At 45.7% G+C, this 21,268-nt stretch overlaps 1 protein-coding gene across 2 annotated transcripts in view; it reads left to right on the top strand.

Moving 5' to 3' along the window:
• Nucleotides 1-11,041: 11,041 nt before the first annotated feature.
• Nucleotides 11,042-21,268, top strand: part of LRIG1 (leucine rich repeats and immunoglobulin like domains 1) — a 111,099-nt gene continuing 100,872 nt past the window's right edge. For both annotated transcript variants that reach the window (XM_025456501.3, XM_025456502.3), the window contains exon 1: nucleotides 11,042-11,289. In XM_025456501.3, coding sequence (XP_025312286.1) covers nucleotides 11,057-11,289 — 233 coding nt within the window. In that variant the 5' untranslated portion in view covers nucleotides 11,042-11,056. The remainder of the gene's footprint in view (nucleotides 11,290-21,268) is intronic.

The raw sequence follows: 21,268 nt of genomic DNA on the forward strand, positions 1-21,268 counted from the left end.
CCTATAACTTCAAGCCCCCTTGCTCCTTCACCGCTTCATCATGCTCCCCTGGCAAAAATTTAGTCCTGGTTACATCCAGTACCAGACCATACCTGCACTGGAGCACAAGCACTTGAATTTAGAGAAACACACAACCCAGCTGATCGGTTTCACTTTAATTCACGCCCTCTCACCTCCAGTGGATATTTATGCTACCTGGTAATCTTTAATGGCTCATTAAACTGCCAACACCTTCACGCTTATTCTCTCTCTCAATGATCTTGCCTCCTTTGTCAATCAGGAAAAGAAGCAATTTGAAGAGAACATCCAAAAGCCCACACCGCCATAGCCACCTGCTTCTTTGCCATATATTCTGCATCAGCTTTCAGGTTCTTCTACCTAGGACCAACCTCTCCACCTGTCCACTAGGATCCATCCCCTCTTGCGCATTCAAGAATATTGCTTCCACACTTCTCCTCTTCCTTTTGTGCATTACTGGTTCTTCCATTTTATATAAGAATATTTCCATCATTACGAATATCATATTCTTTCTCCCATCTCAAAACAAACAAAATGAAACAAATTTTCTGACTCCATTTTTGTCTCCAGCTACCAAGGCAATTTCACTGTTCCCCTATAGAGTACAGCTCCTCAGAAGTATGATCTGTCCCTATTGTGCCCAATATTTATCTTTAGTTCTCTCTTTCACACTCAAATCATGCTTTTGTGATCTGTGTTCCACAAAAAGTACTCTTGTCGAGGTCAACAATGAAATCTTTTTTGTGAGATCCATTAGTCAGTTTTCAGTTCTCACTTTATCCTTCCAAAATTATTTGATATAGTTGACTTTTCCTCCTACTTAGCTTCCAGAACATGATGTTCTCCTCAAAGACAGGGAGTCATGGGAAAGAACCATCTAGAAGACCCCTGGGATTCACTTGGATTGATTATATTGAGAGTAGGAGACCTTTTGTGGAAGCCTCACCCTTGTAAAGTGGACCCTTTATCTAACACAAGATGGCTCTCTTGTTCTCATGATTCCTGGAGAAATCTAGTGGCTAAGGGAGTGGTGTGGTGGAGGGATGGAGGTAGGGAAGAGTTAGCCTGACTTGAATCCTGTTCTCCCACTTACGAGCTTATGAGCGTGGCTAGGTTACCCAGACCCTCCAAGACTCAGATTTTTCCATCTAGAAGAGTAGTTGGGAATGCCTCCTGCATAGGTTTGTTGTAAAGAATAAATGAATTAGTGTTAGGGAAAGCCTAGGATCATAGTCGAAAGCTCAGATGCCTTCCAGGGTAAGCAGGCAGAAACTATAAGCACATGCTTACTTTCTAAAGATAGGTCAACTTCAGATGTTGAAAATTAATACACTGGGCCAAATACATCCCACTGAAAGCCAAGTTTCGCCCACTTTTCACTTGGATGGTGGCCAAAACATGGCAGATATTTGGTTAATATTGGATCCCCTTTCTTTTGAAAACCCACCTCAATCAGCCATTCGGTCAACTTGCTACTGATTCCCGCAACATTCAATTGACACATCCATCTCTGTGGATGGGCGTTGTGCAAGTCAGGGTGGCAGGCAGTCCCTTCCATATGGTTCCATTTATTGCTAGAGAGAGTGGGATACCAAACAGGCTGACAGGTAGTGGAAACAACTGCTCCTAAAAGTGTCACCAAAAAAGATAGAAAAGGAGCTGGGAATCCACTATATTAAATAGAAAGTGTTTAAGAATGATGGTTAAGAGCTCAGGTTCTGGAGTATAATTTCATGGCTCAGTGACCTTAGGCACATTACAGTGGTCTCCCATTACCCACATTTTTGGGTTTTGTTTTGCACAGTTTTTGCACAGTTTTGGGTTTTGTTTTGCACAGTTTTGCACAGAGTACCACTCCCCTGCCCTGCATCTGCCCTGCCTCCAGTCTACTGTGGTCTGGAAACGGATGATCCTCCTTCTGATGTATCATCAGAAGGCTTATAGTAGCCTAGCGCTACATCACAACACCTACACCATTCCCCTCACTGCATCTCCTGACATAGGTGTTTTATCATCTCACATCATCACACAAAGAAGGGTGAGACAGCACAATAAAGTGTTTTGAGAGAGAGGGAGAGAGACCACATTCATATAGCTTGTTATATTGTTATAATTTTTCTTAGTTGTTGTTAATGTCTTACTCTGCCTATTTTATAAATTAAACCTTATCATAGGTGTGTATATGCAGGAAAAAAACATATAGAGGGTTCGGTACTCTCTGTGGTTTCTGGCATCTACTGCGGGTCTTGGAAGGAATTTCCCATGGATAAGGTGGACTACCATACTTATCCGTTCTCTGTCTCAATGTTCTGTTTTTAAAAATAAAGATAATAATAGTCCCTGCCTCAAAGAATTGTTGAGAGGATTAAGTGAGTGAAGACATTGAAATCACCCAAATCTTTCCCGGGCACATAGTTACTTCTTACGTAGGTTAGCTGTATGGCAGGCAAAGGGTTCTAGATGTGAAGTTGGAAACTAAGGTTCTAATTAAGGTGGCCAACTTGTCCTTATTTGCCTAGAACTTACTCTGGATTAGCACTGGAAGTCATGTAACCTGGGAATCCTTCAATTCATGGTTGGTCAGGCCGGTTCAACTTCCAGCTACTAACTAGCTGCATTGCTTTGAGGCCATCTTATCCTTCCTCTGGATCTGTAAAACGAGGAGTTTAGACTAGGTGAGCAGTTCTCAAACTTCATTGTGCATGAAAATCTCCTGTTGAAAAACATGGACTGCTGGACCCCACCCTAGAGTTTCTGATCCAGCAGGTCTGGGGTGGTCCTGACCCACTGTTCTAGATGATCCCGAAGGTCACTTTGTCTTCTACTCATCTTTGATTCTATGACTGCTTTCCTGTGACTCGCTTATAGTCTTTGTGGGAAAATGAGGTTCATGTACAGAAAAGCATTCATTCATTCCATCATTTATTCTTTCAACAGTATTTATTGGTCAGACACTGTTGGTTAGGCACGGTTGTAGATGCTGGAGATCTAGCAGTCAACAGAATCATAAGTTTGTAAACCCCTTGATGGCAGGGGCTCAGCTAACTTACTTTATGCCTCCCCATGCCATGCACAGTGAAGGCTCTTGACAAATGAGAGCTGGAGAATATATAATATATAGGGAAGAGCAAGATAATACATAGGGAAGTGGTAAGCTATGCCTTGCGGACGTTAAAGATAAGCTGTTGGGTAGGCAAGCTAGTCTGTGTCCAAGAGCTACAACTCTTACCTCCCTGACCCCCTACCAATCATGCCTACCCCCCAAAATCCGTATGTCAATGTCTGTCTTAGGGCTGGGATTCCATTTTTTGAGACTTATCCCCAAGTCTCTTATGAAAGAGAAGGACTTTTGGACTTACCTGATATTTTTAGGAAGAGTATAATAGGGCTTCAATGATTTCATCCATCCAATTAGTTATTTTACCTTGCTGTTAGCTATGAATGGGAGAACCTACCTTTTTTAAATAAGGCAATATGGTGTGTTTCTCTCATACCTATTTCCAGGAGAGGAAAAAGGGAGCTCATTTTGTGGCCTGCTAAAGAACCAGAATATTTATCATCCACGAAGCTTTGTTCAACTGCATCAGCTGGTTGGCATGCTGCATTCAATCAAGGATCCTGACAAACGTGTCAGCAAGGTCAACTGATAACACTAATTTTTGTGACACTCCCAATGACAGGTTTATTTGATTAGACTTTATTTCCCCTAAAAGAAATCCACTCATGTTTTATTGCATGTCCACTTAGTCACACCTGTTGCCTCGGGTCTCTGTGGCCACATAACAAATCACCCCAAAATTTAGCGGCTTAAACCAAGGTCCATTTTTATTGGTCTCCATTTTGTGGGTCTGGAATTTGGGCGAGGCTTAGGGAGGATGAATTGTCTCTGTCCTTGTGGTGCCAGCTAGGTTCATCCTTGTAGTTGCTTTGAGCTGAAGGCTGCCCTGGGCTGACAGATCCGAAATGGCTTCACTCCGGTGTCTGGGGTTATGGTACTGGTTGTTGGCTGAACTGGTTTTGTTTTCTCCCTCACAGGCTCTCCCTCCTCCTGGTCTCTTATCCTCCAGGGCCTTTGTGATTCAGTAGGACAGTCTAGGCCTCTTTACATGGCAGCTCAGGGTAGGAAGAACACAGGAGTGGAAGATGGTAGGTTCAGAACCGGCAGCGTAACTTCCTCCACATTGTGTTGGTCAAAACAAGTCACAAGCCCTCCCGGAGCCCAGGAGAGAGGGGAGAAATTAATGGCCATCTCTGGAGGTGATTCATCAACCTGCTTGCCTTCTCTGCATCTTAGTGCACTTCCAAGTAAGAAAGAATAGTGGGTTTTAGGTGGGAGTGGTGAGGGAAGGGGTGACTAGTGACAAGACGAAGACATTTCTTTGACTTATAGCATCTAAATCCAAGAAGGGTGTCAGAACCCCCTCCGGGAAATAAGAATACTCAAATGATTACGTAAACAATGTGGCAGAAGGATAAAAATGACAGTGAAAGGCACATAATGTGTGTCTGTCTATATGTTTATGATACATTTGAAATGTGTCAAAAACCCAACTGCCCTTTTGGAAACAAATATAACAGCCCATAAAATTCTCAAATGCTTCTCGTCTGAATGCATCTCAAAGAACAAGAGAGTTGAACAGCACGAGAGGACTTTACCAAAGTCTCAAGGGCAGCAGATGTATCGAATGCTCTCAGTGAAGGGGCAGTAATGCCAACCACATGCTTGCCTATATTTTTGAAATTATTTTATTAAGGGCTTGTGAAAATGTGGAAAACATAAACATGCACGCATGCTCATAAAAACACACAAAGTGCAAAGAGCTTATCTTTGTGGCAGTATTGGGGGAGATGGCCACAGGGTGTGTGGGGTACCTATGGTGACTGATGATTCTTAATTTTAAGTGTCCAAAGGAATCACCCAGGAGCCCTGCTCAAAGGCAGATCCTGATCCCATGGGTCTGGGACGGGGGCTGAGATTTCTGATGAGCTCCCAGGGATGTTGCTGCTGCTGGTGCATGCATTTGAAGAGCAAGCTTGTTGAATAAATGGAACGGGGTGCTTGGCAAGTGTCCTTTCCTTCAGAGCTTGCAGGGCTCGGGCAGCAAATGCTACCTCTGTGCAACCACGAGCCTGATACTGTGCTAGACAACAGGATACCAAGACAGGGCAGAGATGCAGACTCTGAACTTCATGAGCTGCGGGTCCAGAAGAAGAAATAAGCACAAAACATAATTCAAATAGAGAGTGTTAAGGATGCGGCTGGATGACTGCTAGACACAGGCTTTGTGGTCCGGATTCAATCCCTAACTTCGGCATGACTTGGGTAATCGGATTGACCAGAGTCTCAGTAGCTCCAATGTGAATTGACCTTCAGGGTGCCTACCTCATAAAACCCTCATGCGACTTTACTGGAATTAAACCATCATGTGAAATGTGAAATAATATCTAATGCATAGTAAGTGCTCTGTAAATACTAACCATTATAACTATACAGGTTTTGCTGTGTATGGTGGGGGCAGAGGCCAATATATTTACCATAAAATGTTAGCTTATTAATCATAGAAGAAATTCTGGAAAGCTATTAGCAAGTATGGAAAAGGAAAGAAATTATGTCCGTTTTCACAAAGTCCTTGAGAAACAAGCATTATGATGCACCTCTAAAGATGTGTATTGGGTATAAAGCATGTGTGGTGATGGGTGAGAAGGAACTTTGATTTAAGAAGGTTCTGTTTAGAGGCACCTGGGTGGCTCAGTTGGTTAAGTGTCTGACTCTTGGTTTCAGCTCCAAGAGTCAGGCTCCATGCTTAGCACAGAGTCTGTTTTTTCCTCTCCCTCTGCTCCTCCCCACTCCCTGAAGTACTCTGTCTCTCTCTCTCTCTCTTTGCAATAAGTGAATAAATACCTTTTTTTTTTTTTTTAGATTTTATTTATTCGTGAGAGACACAGAGAAAGAGAGAGAGGCAGAGACTCAGGCAGAGGGAGAAGCAGGCTCCATGCAGGGAGCCCGACGTGGGACTCGATCCCGGGTCTCCAGGATCACACCCTGGGCTGAAGGCAGCACAAAACTGCTGAGCCACCCGGGTTGCCCAGTAAATAAATAAATTATTTTAAAAAAAGAAGGTTCTATTTATTCTTGATCCTATGTGACCTTGACACAATCATTTAACCTCAGCTTTTTCATCTATAGGGTGGGAACTATAACAACCACCATATTCAAAATATATGAGGCTCAAATGTCATAATGGATCTTTGGTGTCCACAGAGCTGGCTTGGAACCTTGGCCTTATCACTTATTAGCTTGTGTAGCCTGGAGCATTTTTCTCAACATCAACCTCAATGAAAAAAGTATATAAAACACTCAGCTAAGTGACAGACACATAATAAGTCCTCAGTAAATGGTTGCTGTTGTTGTGATGTGAGTGCTTTGAAAAATATAAGGTGTATGACTTCACGAAGATTATTATTGTAAGTTATGATAAATGTGCTGTCTTTTATATGCATTGAAGTGTTGCTGCTCAGTTGCTGGCAGTAAGGTATAAACTATGATTTTCCATCCCTCCTCCCCTTTCAGGTGCTGCTCCAAGTGACAACTGGAAAGGTAGCCGAGGGAGGGTGAGAGGTCTAGTCCCTGTGGATGATGTAATTAGTGCATCTCTTCATCACTGAGGCTAAGAGGCTGCTTCTCATACTGACTTTCATTCCAGACTCTCAAAATTTTGAAATGCTGACAGCTTTCATAAAATTGTTCTCTATCCTTTCAGCGAACCAGTTACAATCACAAATTCGCGAGGCAAGGACAGGCGTGCAGGTTCGTCTGTGGTAGAAGGTAGAAACCACTGGTTTGGGGCCCAGTTGATGCTGCTCTGTAGAAGGGGGCAGGGACATGTGCAGGGTCGCAGGTGAGCAGTCTATCTATGGAAATGAAGCAACTGCTGCTTGGCACTGTTTGGGCATTAACCAATATTCCACCAGCCAGAGATTGCTCAACAAAGCACACCTCTTCCTGCCTCCACCCAGGGAAAATGTTGGAATGGGGGACAGAAATCTCCAAATGGATCATCTTAGAGTCAGTCCAACCCTGGACTCATTGGCTTCCTCTCTAGCCTTCTCCACCAATCCATCTCCTTGACAAGATTATTGCAAGGAAGGAGTTAATGAGTACACAGCTTTATTTTCCTTGGAAGAGAGATACAAAACAGGCTCAGAGCAGGGCTGTCATCACCCTGCAAGTCTTCAGGGGTTTTATAGGTAATTATTAACCCTTTGTGGCATCCCTGAGAAAAAAAAAACCTTTATGCTGAAAGCACCTACTAAAATTTTCCATGTGTCGTATGTATATGGACTCTCAATTTTTTCCAGTGTTATGATTCAAAAACACCTTACAAATCAGCCTTAAGTGTATGTAGCCCTAAACAGTTGAACTGCCCCTCGTGTTCTATATCAAAATGGATCCTTCCTTAACTGTCTTTGCACTCAGGTCAGAAGTACCATTATCTTTGTTTTCCATTTGACAAAACTGAGGCTGAAGGCAAGGTTTCATGGGTAATGAGGCCTGGCTAGAATCCAGGTCTTCTGACTGCTGCCCTGGTGCTCTTCTAATGTACTGAACATGATATAAAGCCTCTTCTAACAATGAGAAAGCACTTCTGAATCTCAGTGTTCTATAAAACCACCAATTATCACCACCCAGAACTGTAACAAACTGCCATAATTCGGTCCTCTGGAATTTGTGTTTAAAAAAAAAAAAAGTAATTCCCATGATCAACCTGCTTTCTTGTTATTTTATCATTTGCTCCTCCCCCCGCCCCCCCCCCCTTAGTGATTTCAGGCTATTTAAATTGGGGTTTCTCTTTTTCAATGGGTTTAAGAGGTTTAATGGCTAAGAGAGACATGTAGCAATTCTCACTGGGGATTTGATTCCATGCAGACCCCCGGAGATTGGTCTCTGGTAGGTTAAAATGAACCAGAAAACCTAAAATCCCTGCACGACCCCTTCAAGGAATAAATAACTATTTAAAATCGTGAAGATGGCAGTCAAGGAAAATGGGGACCCAGAGTCACCAAATCCACTCTTGCTCTGTGCTAAGTGTGCCAAGACTTGCACTTTGATAAGCAGGGACGCGGACTCCCTTAGAAATGTGTCATTGTTGTTGTTGTTCAGGTCTCCTTGATCTCAGGTTGTGGCCACAGATGAATTCTCTCCTGAGCCCAACATCACTGCTCTCCAAGCTCACACTCTCAATCACAAGCAGGTTGCTAGTATGTGGGCAAACTTCCATACATGGTATGGGGAGCAGACATGACTTCATGCTCTGCTGTAGACAAGAGGAACTGCCAAGGCTCAGGCGCCCAGTCCCCCCAAGTGTTCCTTGGTTTTGGAATGCTTCTCTCTGGCTGCGTGGTAACTAGACCACAGGGGATGCTTTACATTTGTAGGCACACCCTTACCTTGCAGAGTCTCAAACCCAACTTCCAGAATCTCAGTGTCCCAAAAGAGCATCGTACGGGCACGCTCACAAGCATTTGGAAAACATCTGACAATAAATATCCATTTTATAATACTTCTATGGAAGAGACCTGCAAGATAATTTTAGGTCAGCCGCTCAAGAGGTTCAATGAGTTCAACATCTTTTTGCCACATATGTTGTTTCATTTGGGGGTAGGGGTGAGGCTGGAGGACCTGACAGTTTTGTTTAAGGAAATGTTCATGGGTATTCTACATAAATTACTGTTTTGTGTTCCTTGGTCTCGAAAAGTTTAAGAAACATTGACATAAAGGACCTCATAAATTTGGGGACCCTTCAAATTCCATTCTTAGGTTTATTATTATTTTGCCGAAAGGCATTACAACACAGAGATCCATTTCTTCTTGTCCAGATGGAAGGTGTATGTTTATGTGGATTACAAATGAAACATAAAAACTGATTAAAGCCCTGGGTAGATGGGTCCGGTGTAACATTTTTCTGATAGTGTTTCTTGGGAATCATATTTGGATTGATTTACACACATATTTGAGCATTGCTTTGGGCATCACTGCTGAGATCATGCATAAAAAGACAGAGAGAGAGAGAAGCGAGGCACCATTATATCTGATAGCGTACTTAATCAGAGGAGGTAGGTGGAGAAATAGAAGAGGAGGAGGGAAATAAGGAGAAAGGAAACCAGTAACCACCAGACATGCTCCTCTGGTTGAGGCAAAGTTTAACATCTCAATTAAGATAAGCCCTCTTAGAATACATCAAATGGGTAACAAAACCCTTTAAACACGTTTCGCTTTTTTTTTTCTTTTTCTTTCTGAGCAGCAGCTCTTCTCCTCCGTTTCCATAAAACACAAAGTCAGCTTTCATTTGCTGGAGCAAGTGTTTTTGGAAAGACTTGACTTGCTGCATTTGTGCAGTTATGTTAGAAACTTGCATACACTTGGAAAGGGACGGGAGACACCAGCAAAAACCAAAACGCCCAGAGGGGCAGCTATATATTAGGGTGCTAACCTTTCCCCTTTCTCACTGCACGCTTGCATGTGTGTGTGTGCGTGTGTGTGTGTGTACACGCGCGCTCGACCTCACGGTGGTTTGGACACACATGGCTACTATGTTCGGACTTGTAAGGGCTAAACTTAGAAGATCTGCCACAATCACTATTTTTCCCTTCTACTCTGTCTCCTGAAAACCGGCTTAAAAACACTCATATTTAAACAAACGAGCAAACAAAGCAACTCTCCATCTGAAGCCTGGAGCATTTTCAGAGGTACCCTTTAAGCGAGGGTTAGGGGCGGGCGTGCGTGTGTGTGCACCTTTGAGACCTGGTTTCTGCAGCCCACGCTCCCTTTGGTAACTGAGGACGCACTGCTGGATTTGAGAGGTCAAGAACGAGTCAGGAGCAGGACGGAGCTCCAAGTTGCGCGAAGAGGAAGGCGGCCAGCCCTCTTGAAGTGACTGGTAGGAAATCTGCGGAGTTTGAAATCTGTGCCTTGGGTCTCGCAGGGCGCCTGGCGAGTGGGCACAGACTTTGCTCCCCATCCCCGGCCCTATTTACAGCCAGGGGAGAAGGGAAGGAAGCGGGTGGCCAGGACAACTGCAAAAGCGGAGGCGTTACCCTCTTAATCAACTTTCTCTCCTCCCCTAGACCCCGAGGGCACGTCTCGCCTCCACTCCCCAGCCCGCAGCCGGCTTCTCCGCCACCAGACGGCACGTCCCCTTTAAGGGTCGGAGGCCGCCTCTCCCTTTCGCCTCCTCCGGGTCCCCCGCCCTTCACACCTAGGGTGGGAAAAGGGAGCGGGGCGGGGCCTCCAGAGGGGCGGGGCCTCCCGAGGGGCGGGGCCTCCCGAGGGGCGGGGGCGGGACCGCGGCGAGCGCGCCAATGGCTGCGCGGCCTGGTCGCCCTGGTCTCCGGCAGCCAATGAGCAGCGGGCCGGGGGGCGTGGCGGGCGCCGCCGCGAAGTGTCCAACGTGGGCCGGCGGGAGGCGGCGGGCGCGGAGCCCAGGGGGTGTGTGAGGGCGAGCGGCGGGGGCGGGGCGTCGGGGCCCGCCGGGAGGCCCGCGGCGAGCGGCTGATTGTTCGGCCGCGAGGTCGGCGGGGCTCTCGCGGCGCGGAGGAGCCGAGCGCGGCCCGGAACTGCGCGCGCGCGCTCAGCCTGCGGGGCCGGGACAGCGGGGGCGCTCGGGCCCGGGGGTGACCGCGCCGTCCAGCTGCGGGGCGCTGCGGGGCGCTGCGGGCCGCGACGAGGATGCGTTCGGGCGCGCGGCTCGGGCTGCGGGACTGAGCGCCTTCCGTGCAGGCGAGGAGCGCCGGCCGAGCCGCTGCCCTGCTGCCGGGAGCCCGGGGCTTGCAGGAGCGCCGCCGGGGCGGCCCGGATGGGCGCGGGGCTCGCGGCCCCCGCCGGCGGCTGCGGAGCGGCCCGGGCAGCGCGGGCGGACTAGCGCGGCCGGCCATGCCCCGGCGCGGAGCCTAGCGCGCCGCGGAGCCCCCCGCCCGCCCGCCCGCCCCCCGGGAGCCTCGCAGCCTCCGCGCCCGGACCTCGCCGCGCGCTGCAGACAAGATGGCGCGGCCGGTCCGGGGAGCGCTCGGGGCCCCGCGCCGCTCGCCGCGTCCGGTCCTGCCGCCGCCGCCGCTGCCGCTGCTGCTGCTGCTGCTGCTCCGGCCGGGGTCGGCGGGGGCCGAGCCGCGAGCGCCCTGCGCGGCCGCCTGCACTTGCGCGGGGGACTCGCTGGACTGCGGCGGGCGCGGCTTCGCGGCGCTGCCCGGGGACCTGCCCGCCTGGACGCGGAGCCTGTGAGTGCCGGCCCACTCCCCGAGCCCCGGGCGCTGCCCTCGGAGTCGCGGCGGCGGGGGTGCCTGCCCCCCCGGGTTGCACGGGCCGCTGGCGGGGAGGCTGGGCGCCGAGGAGCGGGCGTGGGCGCGGGGCGGTGGGCTCCGGGAGGTACCCGCGGGGTCTGCAGGTGAGCGACTGCCGGGGAGCCGGAGCGCGCGTGTGCGTGTGTGTGCGCGTGTGTGTGTGCGCGCGTGTGTGCGCTGCAGAGCGGGAAACATCTGGAAGCGAGGGTGTCAGGAAGCCCGTCTGGGGTCTGCGGGTCTCTACTTCTTTTTTTTTTTTTCCTTTCCCCCTCTCCTGTAACCTGTAACCCAACTCTTGGGTGTGTGAGCTCCTCCGCCTTCCAGTGCGCAACGAAGGAAGGTGACTCTTGGCTCCAGTCTTCCATTTACATTATTTATTAGTGAGAGTGCGTGTGCGTAGCTGCCTCCGAGTCCCACAGGACCGTGGTGGCCTGACTTGGCTCTGGCAGGGGTACGAGCCTGCCTACACCCACGTTTGGGGGCTTGCAAAGTTCCTGGATATGTGACTGCTGTGTGTGTGTGTGTGTGTGTGTGTGTGTGAGTGAGAGTGAGTGGGGTGTCTTGATCCCTTTCCACCTGATGGGCATTAGGGAACTGTGTTCCAGACCCTTCCTGTCTATTCCTTAGGGGCCCTGTAGGGCTTCCTGATGCAGTGGGGTGGAGCCCCACACTTCATTTCTCCCCCGTAAATGGTGCAAATTAGGAGTAGTGCTGCTTCAGGAGAAGGTGCCAGGGTCCTGGTTGCTAATTTAAGCTGTCTGTTTCACCTGAAAGAGGCTCTTTTCTGGGCTGTCAGGATCTCGGCCTGTGACGACTTTAGTGGGACCCTACTTACAGGAGATTTGGCAGGAAGAAACCGCTTTAGACGTCTGTAAACATAGTAGAATAGAATAGGCGCTTTTCTATTCTAAGAAATCTGGTTCGAGAGTCAAAAAAATCCTATCCAGTTATGGGTAATTAAGCATCTCTGCAGAACTAGCAGTACCTTCTAGAAAAGGCCTCGCTTGAATCGTCTCCTTTTCAGTTGCATAATTGGACACCTTTCCTAGAACATATAGGGGCACGGGAGGAACCTCAGGCATGACATTCACCAGTTTAAAGAAGAGAAAACTGGTGACACAAGTTTTAAACGACACCTGTGGCTTGGTCTAAGAAAATGTGGTCTGGGTATCTGGAACCGGGCACGTGGATCTGTAACTTACCACGCAGCCTGATGATCAAGTACTGTGGAGTTTTGAAACTGGATTTTTGTTGGGGTTAGGTTTTTCTCTGCAATTTTCTGCTGCTTCTGTGGAATTCACTGACTTCGTGAAAATCAGTGGTCTTGGGGGGGGGGGGGAGGGCTAGGGGGGTTAATACAGGAGGTGGCTGTTAAGTAGTGGGAGACAGAGCCCAGCATTGCCAGATAGAATCCTGTTTACTTGGGGCAGTCTGGGGTATGGTGGTTTTCCCTTTACATATTACTAAGATAGTTTTTAAAATAAAATCATGTGGGCAGAATCAGAATAACTTCTGAAGTGTTCACCTGTTGGAAGAATGACTACCAGTGCCATGTGTCAGTGGCATTGTGGGGAAGGCACTTAGTACAGAAGTGGTGACTGCGCAGAGAGGACAGGGTGTCCTCTTATTTGCACTTCCCGGTGGTCACAAGATCCACTTTGCCTTGTCCTTTAATTTTTGGAGCAAAACTAGCCACTTTCGGGGCTTCCTGTTGCTTAGGAGTGACATTTCACATGACATAAGTACCTTTTAAATTGCAGTCTTTTCTCTTTTACTCACACATTTGATGACCAATAAATTCCAAACTGCCTGCTTTGAGCCTCACTAGATTTGATCATGCTGATTATGGTGTTAACCGATTAGATTTTGAGATATGAATGGTGATTTCTGATTAGTATGTGGCAATACCATGTTACAAAATGGGTATCTTTTGAAAAATATGTGTGAAGTCATTTTTTTCTGATTAAAGAAAAATGAAGTGTGTGTGTGTGTGTGTTTTCTAGACCAGATTTCTTCATTTAAGTCATTAGTCTTATTCTGAGTTTTCCATCGGGATATTTATATGGTTTAAATTCCTGGCTATGATTCAGCAAGACTTTAGGGGAGAAAGTCTCTGTATATAATAAAATAAAATATCTTGTAGTTTCACCAAGTTTATACCCTCCCAGTCCATTGTGTCTAGAAAATGCTTTGAGCTCATTTATAACCCCATGAACTAGATTTACTGCAGCTAGTTCAAACAATTTCAGGCTATGGGTTGGAGATAGAAGGGGACCTGTGGCTTTATGGAACTTTTTTTTTTAACTTTTGTAAACAGAGCATCTAATTTTGGAGTTGCTCCTAGGCCTAGTGTACAGAAAGTAAGACTTTTTAATAGTAAATGTAAATGCAGTTTGAATAGGAAAAAAATGGAATGGCAGTGGTAGAAGGGAAAATGCGTTCATTCCTGGAGCCTGAGGATAACGTCTTCACAATAACTTATGGTTGTAGTAGTTGAGCCATAACTGAGTCTGCCATCCCATTACGTAGGTGAGATTGGCATAGTCCAACCAGCACATTCATAAATAGCACCAAGCATTGCCAAGCCTTATTCCAACTTCCCAGAACCTTAGAAGAAGTTGAACTTCTTAGAACTTAGATGTTTGCTTTCTTTGAAATTATTTTTGAGAGCAGGGCTTCAGAAGCTGTTTGAGCAGTATTAAATACAATTTACCTTAGACTCTTCCCTGTGGCATAAAGTTGAGCACAGTATGTGGCTAGTGTAACTGTTCTGGGACTGAATGGTGGCTTATGGGATTGTGATTGGAAAGAGGGCAGGCCCCGGAGGAGCAAGTCCAGATTCTCAGTCGTTCTTACTGGGGAGGGAAGGTGACACAGCATTTGAAAGCCAGGATTTTGACTCAAGGACTCCTCGTGCAGTTATCCGGAGCCACATTCAGATGAGTGTATTGATTTGGGTCTCTTTGTATTATGTCTCCTTAGGTATTTGCGGTATCAAACCTGGGGGCTTAAGTCTAACCTTGTCAGTTCTGGCACAAAAAGTGGTGCTCAAGATTGCATTAGAAAATAAACACCAGCCAGAGGTTGCCATTGTAGTTGTGTAGCAAAGAGGGCCTTTGTCTTTCAAATTTTACAGCTGTGCTAGAAGGGCCAGGTGTGCAGGGTGTTGTGAATTAAGGATTTGGAACGTACTTCCCATCCTGTTTATGCAAATTAGACTTAAATTTGACTTAAATCATTGATGATGACCAGATTGTTCCAGAACCTCAGGTGAGATGTGTGTGTGTGTGTGTGTGTGTGTGTGTGTGTGTGTGTAAGAAGTTGATGATTGTAAGGATTGTCCTCAGGTCTTCCCTTCGGCCCATTTTTCTCTTTGTGTCCCTGTATAACTTACAAAGAACTCATCAGACATCATCCAATTTCTGAGGATGGACAAAGGGTTGTTGGGAATATGGGTTAATGGCCAAAAATCTGAAAGGTACAAGTGCTTTCAGAGTTTTGGGGACATTTAGCTTGGGCTCAGAGTCCTTTCCTTTGCAACAAGTGTCAGAAGCCTGGTCTCCCTTCCCCTCCAAGATGCAGTGTTTGTCTATTACTAGTTCTCTGACACCTGTTTTGAGTAAGGGAAGTCTGGCAAATAAAATTAGTTGCCTTGAGAGAAAGGCACACTATTTCAGTCCCTCTGATATGAAATGATAGCCATCAAAATCCAAATTTGTGAATACTGTGAAATTAGGAAGCGTATGGAGACTCCCGGGTTCCCAAATAAGTGAACTGTGTTGGCACACAGTGCCCCTCTTGCCTTCAGGATGTCAGAACTGTTCATGCCCCCTTTCCCAGGGACCGTTTTCAAAAGAAAATATCTCTTTCAATAATTACATTTGGTCACTAGATTTCACAAACTTTGGACTCTGGAATGTATTGTCAGGAATAATTCATCATCTCCAAAAAACTGAAGATGTTTCAATGTAATAAGAGCTCTTTCCTACTAGATGTCCCGATGTCCCGGCAATCTAGCTCTGCTCCTTTGGCTAGAGATTTCTCTCCCTGCAGAGCTCATTTCTTTGCCTGTGTTCCCCACGCAGCCTGCCCTGAGCGCGTTGGGATGGCCTCTGGCTGACCTTTCTCTCCCTCAGAGACCATGCTCACAATGAAAGGGCCTCTCCCCCATTCTGCAGAAGTGTCTCCTTGGTGCAAAGGCTGTTCAGCATCCTCCCTTTCAGGGTGGACAGGAATGCAAGAGAGCCACTAGGGTTTTGTGTCACTTAACAATGCACCTGGCCCAGTTCTGTGCACCTGCTGAAGCCCTGAAGGCCTGTTAGTCAGGGAAGGGGAGGTTATTTAACATAGCCTGTGGTTATTTTAAAAGTGACAACCACAGGAGAGACAAGTCTGGAAAAGGGATTCATTGAATTTAAAGTCTCTGTAAGTAAATAATGGATGTTGGTTGTACCACCGTCTTTTCTTCTTTTTCCCCATTTGTTTAAAACTCCAAGGGATTCTTCTGACTTACTCCATAGGTTGAAGGACTTCAGGTTTTCCTAAGCAAGCCTAATTTTCAACTCCTTTTGAAAGAGCTTGGGGACATTTACTCGTTGGGGACCTTCCCCCTCCTCAGAAACTGCAATTTGAAACCCTGGGGGTCTTTTAAAAGCCAACAGGACTCTGGGCTGTGTTAATATTCAGAGCTGTTTACAATGGATGCAGTTTCAAAGGCTGAAGGCATTGTCTTGAGACAAGAGGGAGGAGGGGTAGAAGCAAAATTCCCAGGCAGAGGAGGGAAAATATCTAAAAATCCCCAATGTTCCTTGGCCTGTGGGAAATTCAGGGACTGTTAGTGGTGTTTTTCTATGACTTATGCATGACCTTGGGCCTATGCGGTCCCTTCCATCTGCCTCATGGATTCAGTTCATGTTGTGTGTCAGTAATGTGATTGTCCTCTGCTTATGTGTCCAGTTCAAGTTTGAGAATCAGTTAAGAAGCTCAGATCTGTTCGTGTCTTCCCACGCAAAGAAGTAGGACTTTAAAGACCAAAGGTTAAAATTTTCACAGTAGTTTACCCACTTGAAACCTTCACTTATTTTTTTATATAACTAATAGACTAATAACTAATAATTAGGCTAATAACTAATATAACTAATAGTAGAGTTTAATAGTACAGACTCACCAGTTAATTGGCCAATTCCATGATTGTGGCTAAGAAAGTTTTGACTGAAAATCTTTTTTTTTAATTTTTATTTTTAAAAGATTTTATTCATTTCTTCATGATAGACAGGCGGGGGCGGGGGGTAGACAGAGGGAGAAGCAGGGTCCATGCAGGGAGCCCGATGTGGGACTCGATCCCGGGACCGCGGGGTCATGTCCTGAGCGGAAGGCAGATAGATGCTCAACCTCTGAGCCACCCAGGGATCCCAAGAAGTTGCCAGTTTTTATGCTGGTTTTTGTTTCTCGTTTTTTTAATTTTTTAATTTTTTTTATTTTTTGGAGGGAGTATGCTTCTGGATTTTTCTTATCCAAGGACTTTTTTGCTTTATATGTTCCTATATTATTACATTTTTTTTTAATAATCTAATACTTTCTATGTGGTTTTTATCCAAGTATGTTCTGTATACTCTTCTGAAACACAAGCTGTAAGCCCAGCTGCTTACAGAAGTCACTTGGTTTCTTAAAAAACTGTTCCTTCATTTCACTGGGTTTCAAGCGTTTTTGTGTTTTGCCTTCAGTTGTCTTTGTCCTCAAAATGAGCATTCCCTGTGTTGGGTATTGGGTTGGGTTGTTGGTGGGGAGGAGACTGGGTGAGGGTGAAGCTTTCTTCACTTCCACTCTGTTTCATATGTGGATACCCTCATCCCTGGTGATCACACCCGGCACACACCCTTCACTAGGGAACTGTGATGAAGAGATTTGCAAATTACTTCGAGAAGCCATCCCTGGCCCCACCACCCCACAGCTCCTGTGTGATTTGGGGCAAACGTCCTTCCTTTATCTCTAATAAAGGGGATTGTATTAGTCCAAGTGGCAGCTGCGGTGAAGACAGATACACATGTGTTTAGTCCACTTCCTCAATATAAGTCTGTCAGTTCACTGCTGATTCTGGAGCCCAGTTGCGAGTTGAAAGCCTCAGTAACTCAAGGTTTACATCTTCTCACGGCCAGTCCTTCCACGTCAGATTTCTTTTTTTTTTTTTTTTTTTTTTTTTTTTTTAATTTTTATTTATTTATGATAGTCACAGAGAGAGAGAGAGAGAGGCAGAGACATAGGCAGAGGGAGAAGCAGGCTCCATGCACTGGAGCCCGACGTGGGATTCGATCCCAGGTCTCCAGGATTGCGCCCTGGGCCAAAGGCAGGCGCTAAACCGCTGCGCCACCTAGGGATCCCCCACGTCAGATTTCTTGGTGACAGATGCTTCCTAGGAAAAGCTGACTTGTCCGAAATGAGGACCTGTTTTGGAGTTGGCAGGTGGCAGGGCTCACATCCCATGCAGCCTTCTCTCATGAAGTTTTTGGTGATATGTATAAAGTGAAACAAGTAAAATTTCATATGCCCTTGGGAATCTTAGGCCAACCTGGAGGGCTGGCGGGAAGCTGTGAACAGTTGCAGCAAATTATACAAATTATACAATTAGCAAAAATTATTGAGGTGGTTTATAAATGTATTCCAGTTGTGCAAATACTTCTGTTCCTTTAGCATTATCCTTTGGGAGGTGGCTATGGGAAGGAGGCAGAGAAGTGAGAGGCCCTTAAACTAATAGTTTTATCCTATTATTTCCCTGGTTTCACTGAAACTGAACCCTACTGAGACGCAGGTCGTGCCTCTAGGTCGATAGCTTGGAAGCCTGCAGGTGCGCCCTTCCAGGCAGGGGTTAGGTTTCAGACTCTGGGGCCAGCTGAATGCTGCGCTGTACCCATTTCTCTTTGGAAATATTTGAGAGTGGAGGAGGGGTGAGGGGTGTTGATTGTTGGGTTGTACACAGAGAGCTGAAGAGCTCTGACATTTTTCATTTGTTTTGGTTTGTTTGCAGCTATATTGTATGGGACACGGGTGGTGAGCACAGGGTCATGTCTGGAATCTGGCAAGGATGCCACCTGAAAAGCCATTTGCTGTTACTCCTTCTGCACCTGTACCTGTGTCCTTTCCCCAGTGAATGGCTGTGATTCACAGCCTTGCCCACATGAACGGCTACGATTGTTGGCGTCTTTATTACTATTTAATCTGGCATAACCGGTAAAGCCTATTGTGTGAACAACCAATCCGTTCATCTCTGCAAGTCCTAATACATCTTGGTTTCCTTATGAACCAGGATGCAGGTTCCAATCACTGCTTGTTCAGTTTGTTTTGGCAAAAGGTGGCATTCAGGGAGTTTAAAGAAAGCATGGTCTGTCTCTCTTTAAGCACTTCGCATTGATTATTCTTTAAACTTCTGTGGTGGACAGGTCTCTAATCTTCTAAGATCTGCAGGGTTTTGTTTTGTTTTGTATTTTCCTCAAGGTCTCATTATTAGGAATTTAGTGAATGAAATGAATGAGGGTCTGTCCAGCAAGCAGAATTACCTAGTTGTTAAGAAACAAGGTGAAAATGAGGATTTTTTTAAGCTGATAAAAAAAATCCACAGCATCATCATCTTCTGAGGCTCCTTTATGCAGCATTTAGCAAGTGACCCCCCACCCCCACTTCCTATCCTTTGTTCCTTCCACCAATTTATAATCTGTCATTCAAATAATTTGTCACTTAAAGCATACATTACGCTGATAAATCCTCTCTCTTGGTGCATTCTTGATGATAGCCTGTTAGAGACTCTGAGAAGTATCTAACTTTTGAACTGGAGGACAGATAATCCTGCTTTCTGCCAAACCTTAATAGTTGCAGAGCTCTTTGCTTTCTTGAAAGCATTTGTGTATCAGACATTAGCGCTTTGGGCTGGTTGGAGAGAACTTGACCAGGCAACGTCTGCTGGTCTTGAGTATCTTTTCTTACCTTTTTTATTAAGGAGCTACCAGACATCTCTGGAAGTGGATAGGGAGAGGTAGTGAACTCTCTGTACCATCCACCAGCTTCAACAATGATCACCCCATGGCTCCTCCCGTTTGATCTGTGCCCCAACACACTTTTCACCTTTCATGTTTTTTGGAAGCAAATCCAAACATACCATTTCATGTGTAAATGTATCAGATATTATTATTATGAACAGCTTTATCAAGATATAATTCACATACCATACAGTTCACTATAGGGTGATTTTAAGAAATGTAAATTTGAACAACTTTTGGGGAAAAAAAAAAACCCCACATCATTTAAGTGTGTTTTTCCAAAAGGAATTTTGGTTAAGCTGTCTTTACAGAATGTTTATTGAGCATGTACTGTGTGCACTCTGACTTTGTGTGTTCTAAGAATAGGATTCCCCCCCCCCTCCTTCTTCTGGGAGGTGCTTAGAAAGTTCTTTGGTCCTATAGGCCTTTGCCAGGAGTATGCAATTTTGAACTGTCCTCTCTCCCCACATAGCTCTTCATTGAGATGTTTCTACAATGCTATTAATTGCTGATTAGAAGCCACTTGTGAACAAACATAACTTCGAATGGGTCATTTAAAAAGTGATATTTCAGATCTTGTTGGTTAATAGAGGGGTAATTAGCCGTTGGGTGTAGTTAGGTCTCCAGTCTGAACCAAGTTAACTGTTGTTTACTTTGCAAGGCCTGACCCTCCAGCTGTGGCTACTTGAAGCTGCTTTAAATAGAGTGAGAGGCACCCTGGAAGAAAATCCTCCAAAAGCAAAGAACTAGGTTCCTGGAACCCTCTGTGCTTGATTTAAACTTCACAGTCTTGAAAATGCTTTTCTTCAAGTAGCTGCAGAATGGTTTGGTTTTGTTTTGTTTTGTTTTGTTTTGTAGAAGTTTAGTTTCTCCACAGCCTGCACTGCTGTTGTTATTTAGGAGAGACCCTTTGAGAGTTTATGCTGACTGCTGCTTCGTTAGGAATCTGAATGGGAGTTCCTTGTCTCCAAGTTCCGTTTGTGATTGTGTGCTCATCCTGGTTTATTGAATGATTTCCATATCCTATTTGTGAAAATTGAATTCCATATTGATTATGGGGCGTTCAGGGGTTTTAAAAGCTGTGCAGTGTGGTCATGTCAAACTCAGAGACAAAGTAAGCTTAATTAAACTTCTGTGATATTTGTTTAGATACCATCTTACAGTGAATTCTACCTTTGAAAAAGTGGAAGTACATGCCAGAGGCCTTATAAAAAATTTTTTGGGGGGGAGGGTTTAAAATTAAGAAATTTTGACTGTGAATTTAATAATCTGTTTTGCAATCTGGGAGAACTACATTCCTTCATCTGATTTCAGCGGTGTGATACGGTGGTCTATCACCATGCAACTTGCCTACGTTGTAGTTTGTGTTTTACCTTTAATTATTTTTTGTTGTTGTTAGTGATTTCCTCTCTCCACCTGGGCTGGTGTGAGTTTCTGGCATACAGGCTCACAGTGCTTGCAAAACTTATAAACAGCCAGAAGAGCTCATTGCTTCCAGGAAGTTGGTTGTTGATGCAGTGAAGTGATGGATGCATGCAGAAGCTGCAGTCTGGAGGGGCTGGGGTTTCCTTCTGTCTTTGGAGGAGAGGAGATCCAGAAAGCAAACTGAAATGTTGTGTAGCTGTTAAAGCCTGCCTCGTCCCAAATTCCTCTGAATGTTTGCTCAGATTTGGTGTCTGTGTAGGACTCTTGGCCACGGGTGATTTGACCTCATCAAGGGCCGTGCTTTGCCCAAGTGAAAAATCAAGAACTCTTCTAATGGAGATTTTTGGGTTCTTTCACAAGTTCATTTGAAACAGTACTTAGAAATGATTAAATTATATTGAATTCCAGATGCTCCTAAAATAAAGACTGGCTGACCTCAAATATTATTTGTTGTGGGGGGAGGT

Source organism: Canis lupus, chromosome 20 (assembly GCF_003254725.2).
Source record: "Canis lupus dingo isolate Sandy chromosome 20, ASM325472v2, whole genome shotgun sequence".
NCBI classification, from domain to species: Eukaryota; Metazoa; Chordata; class Mammalia; order Carnivora; family Canidae; genus Canis; species Canis lupus.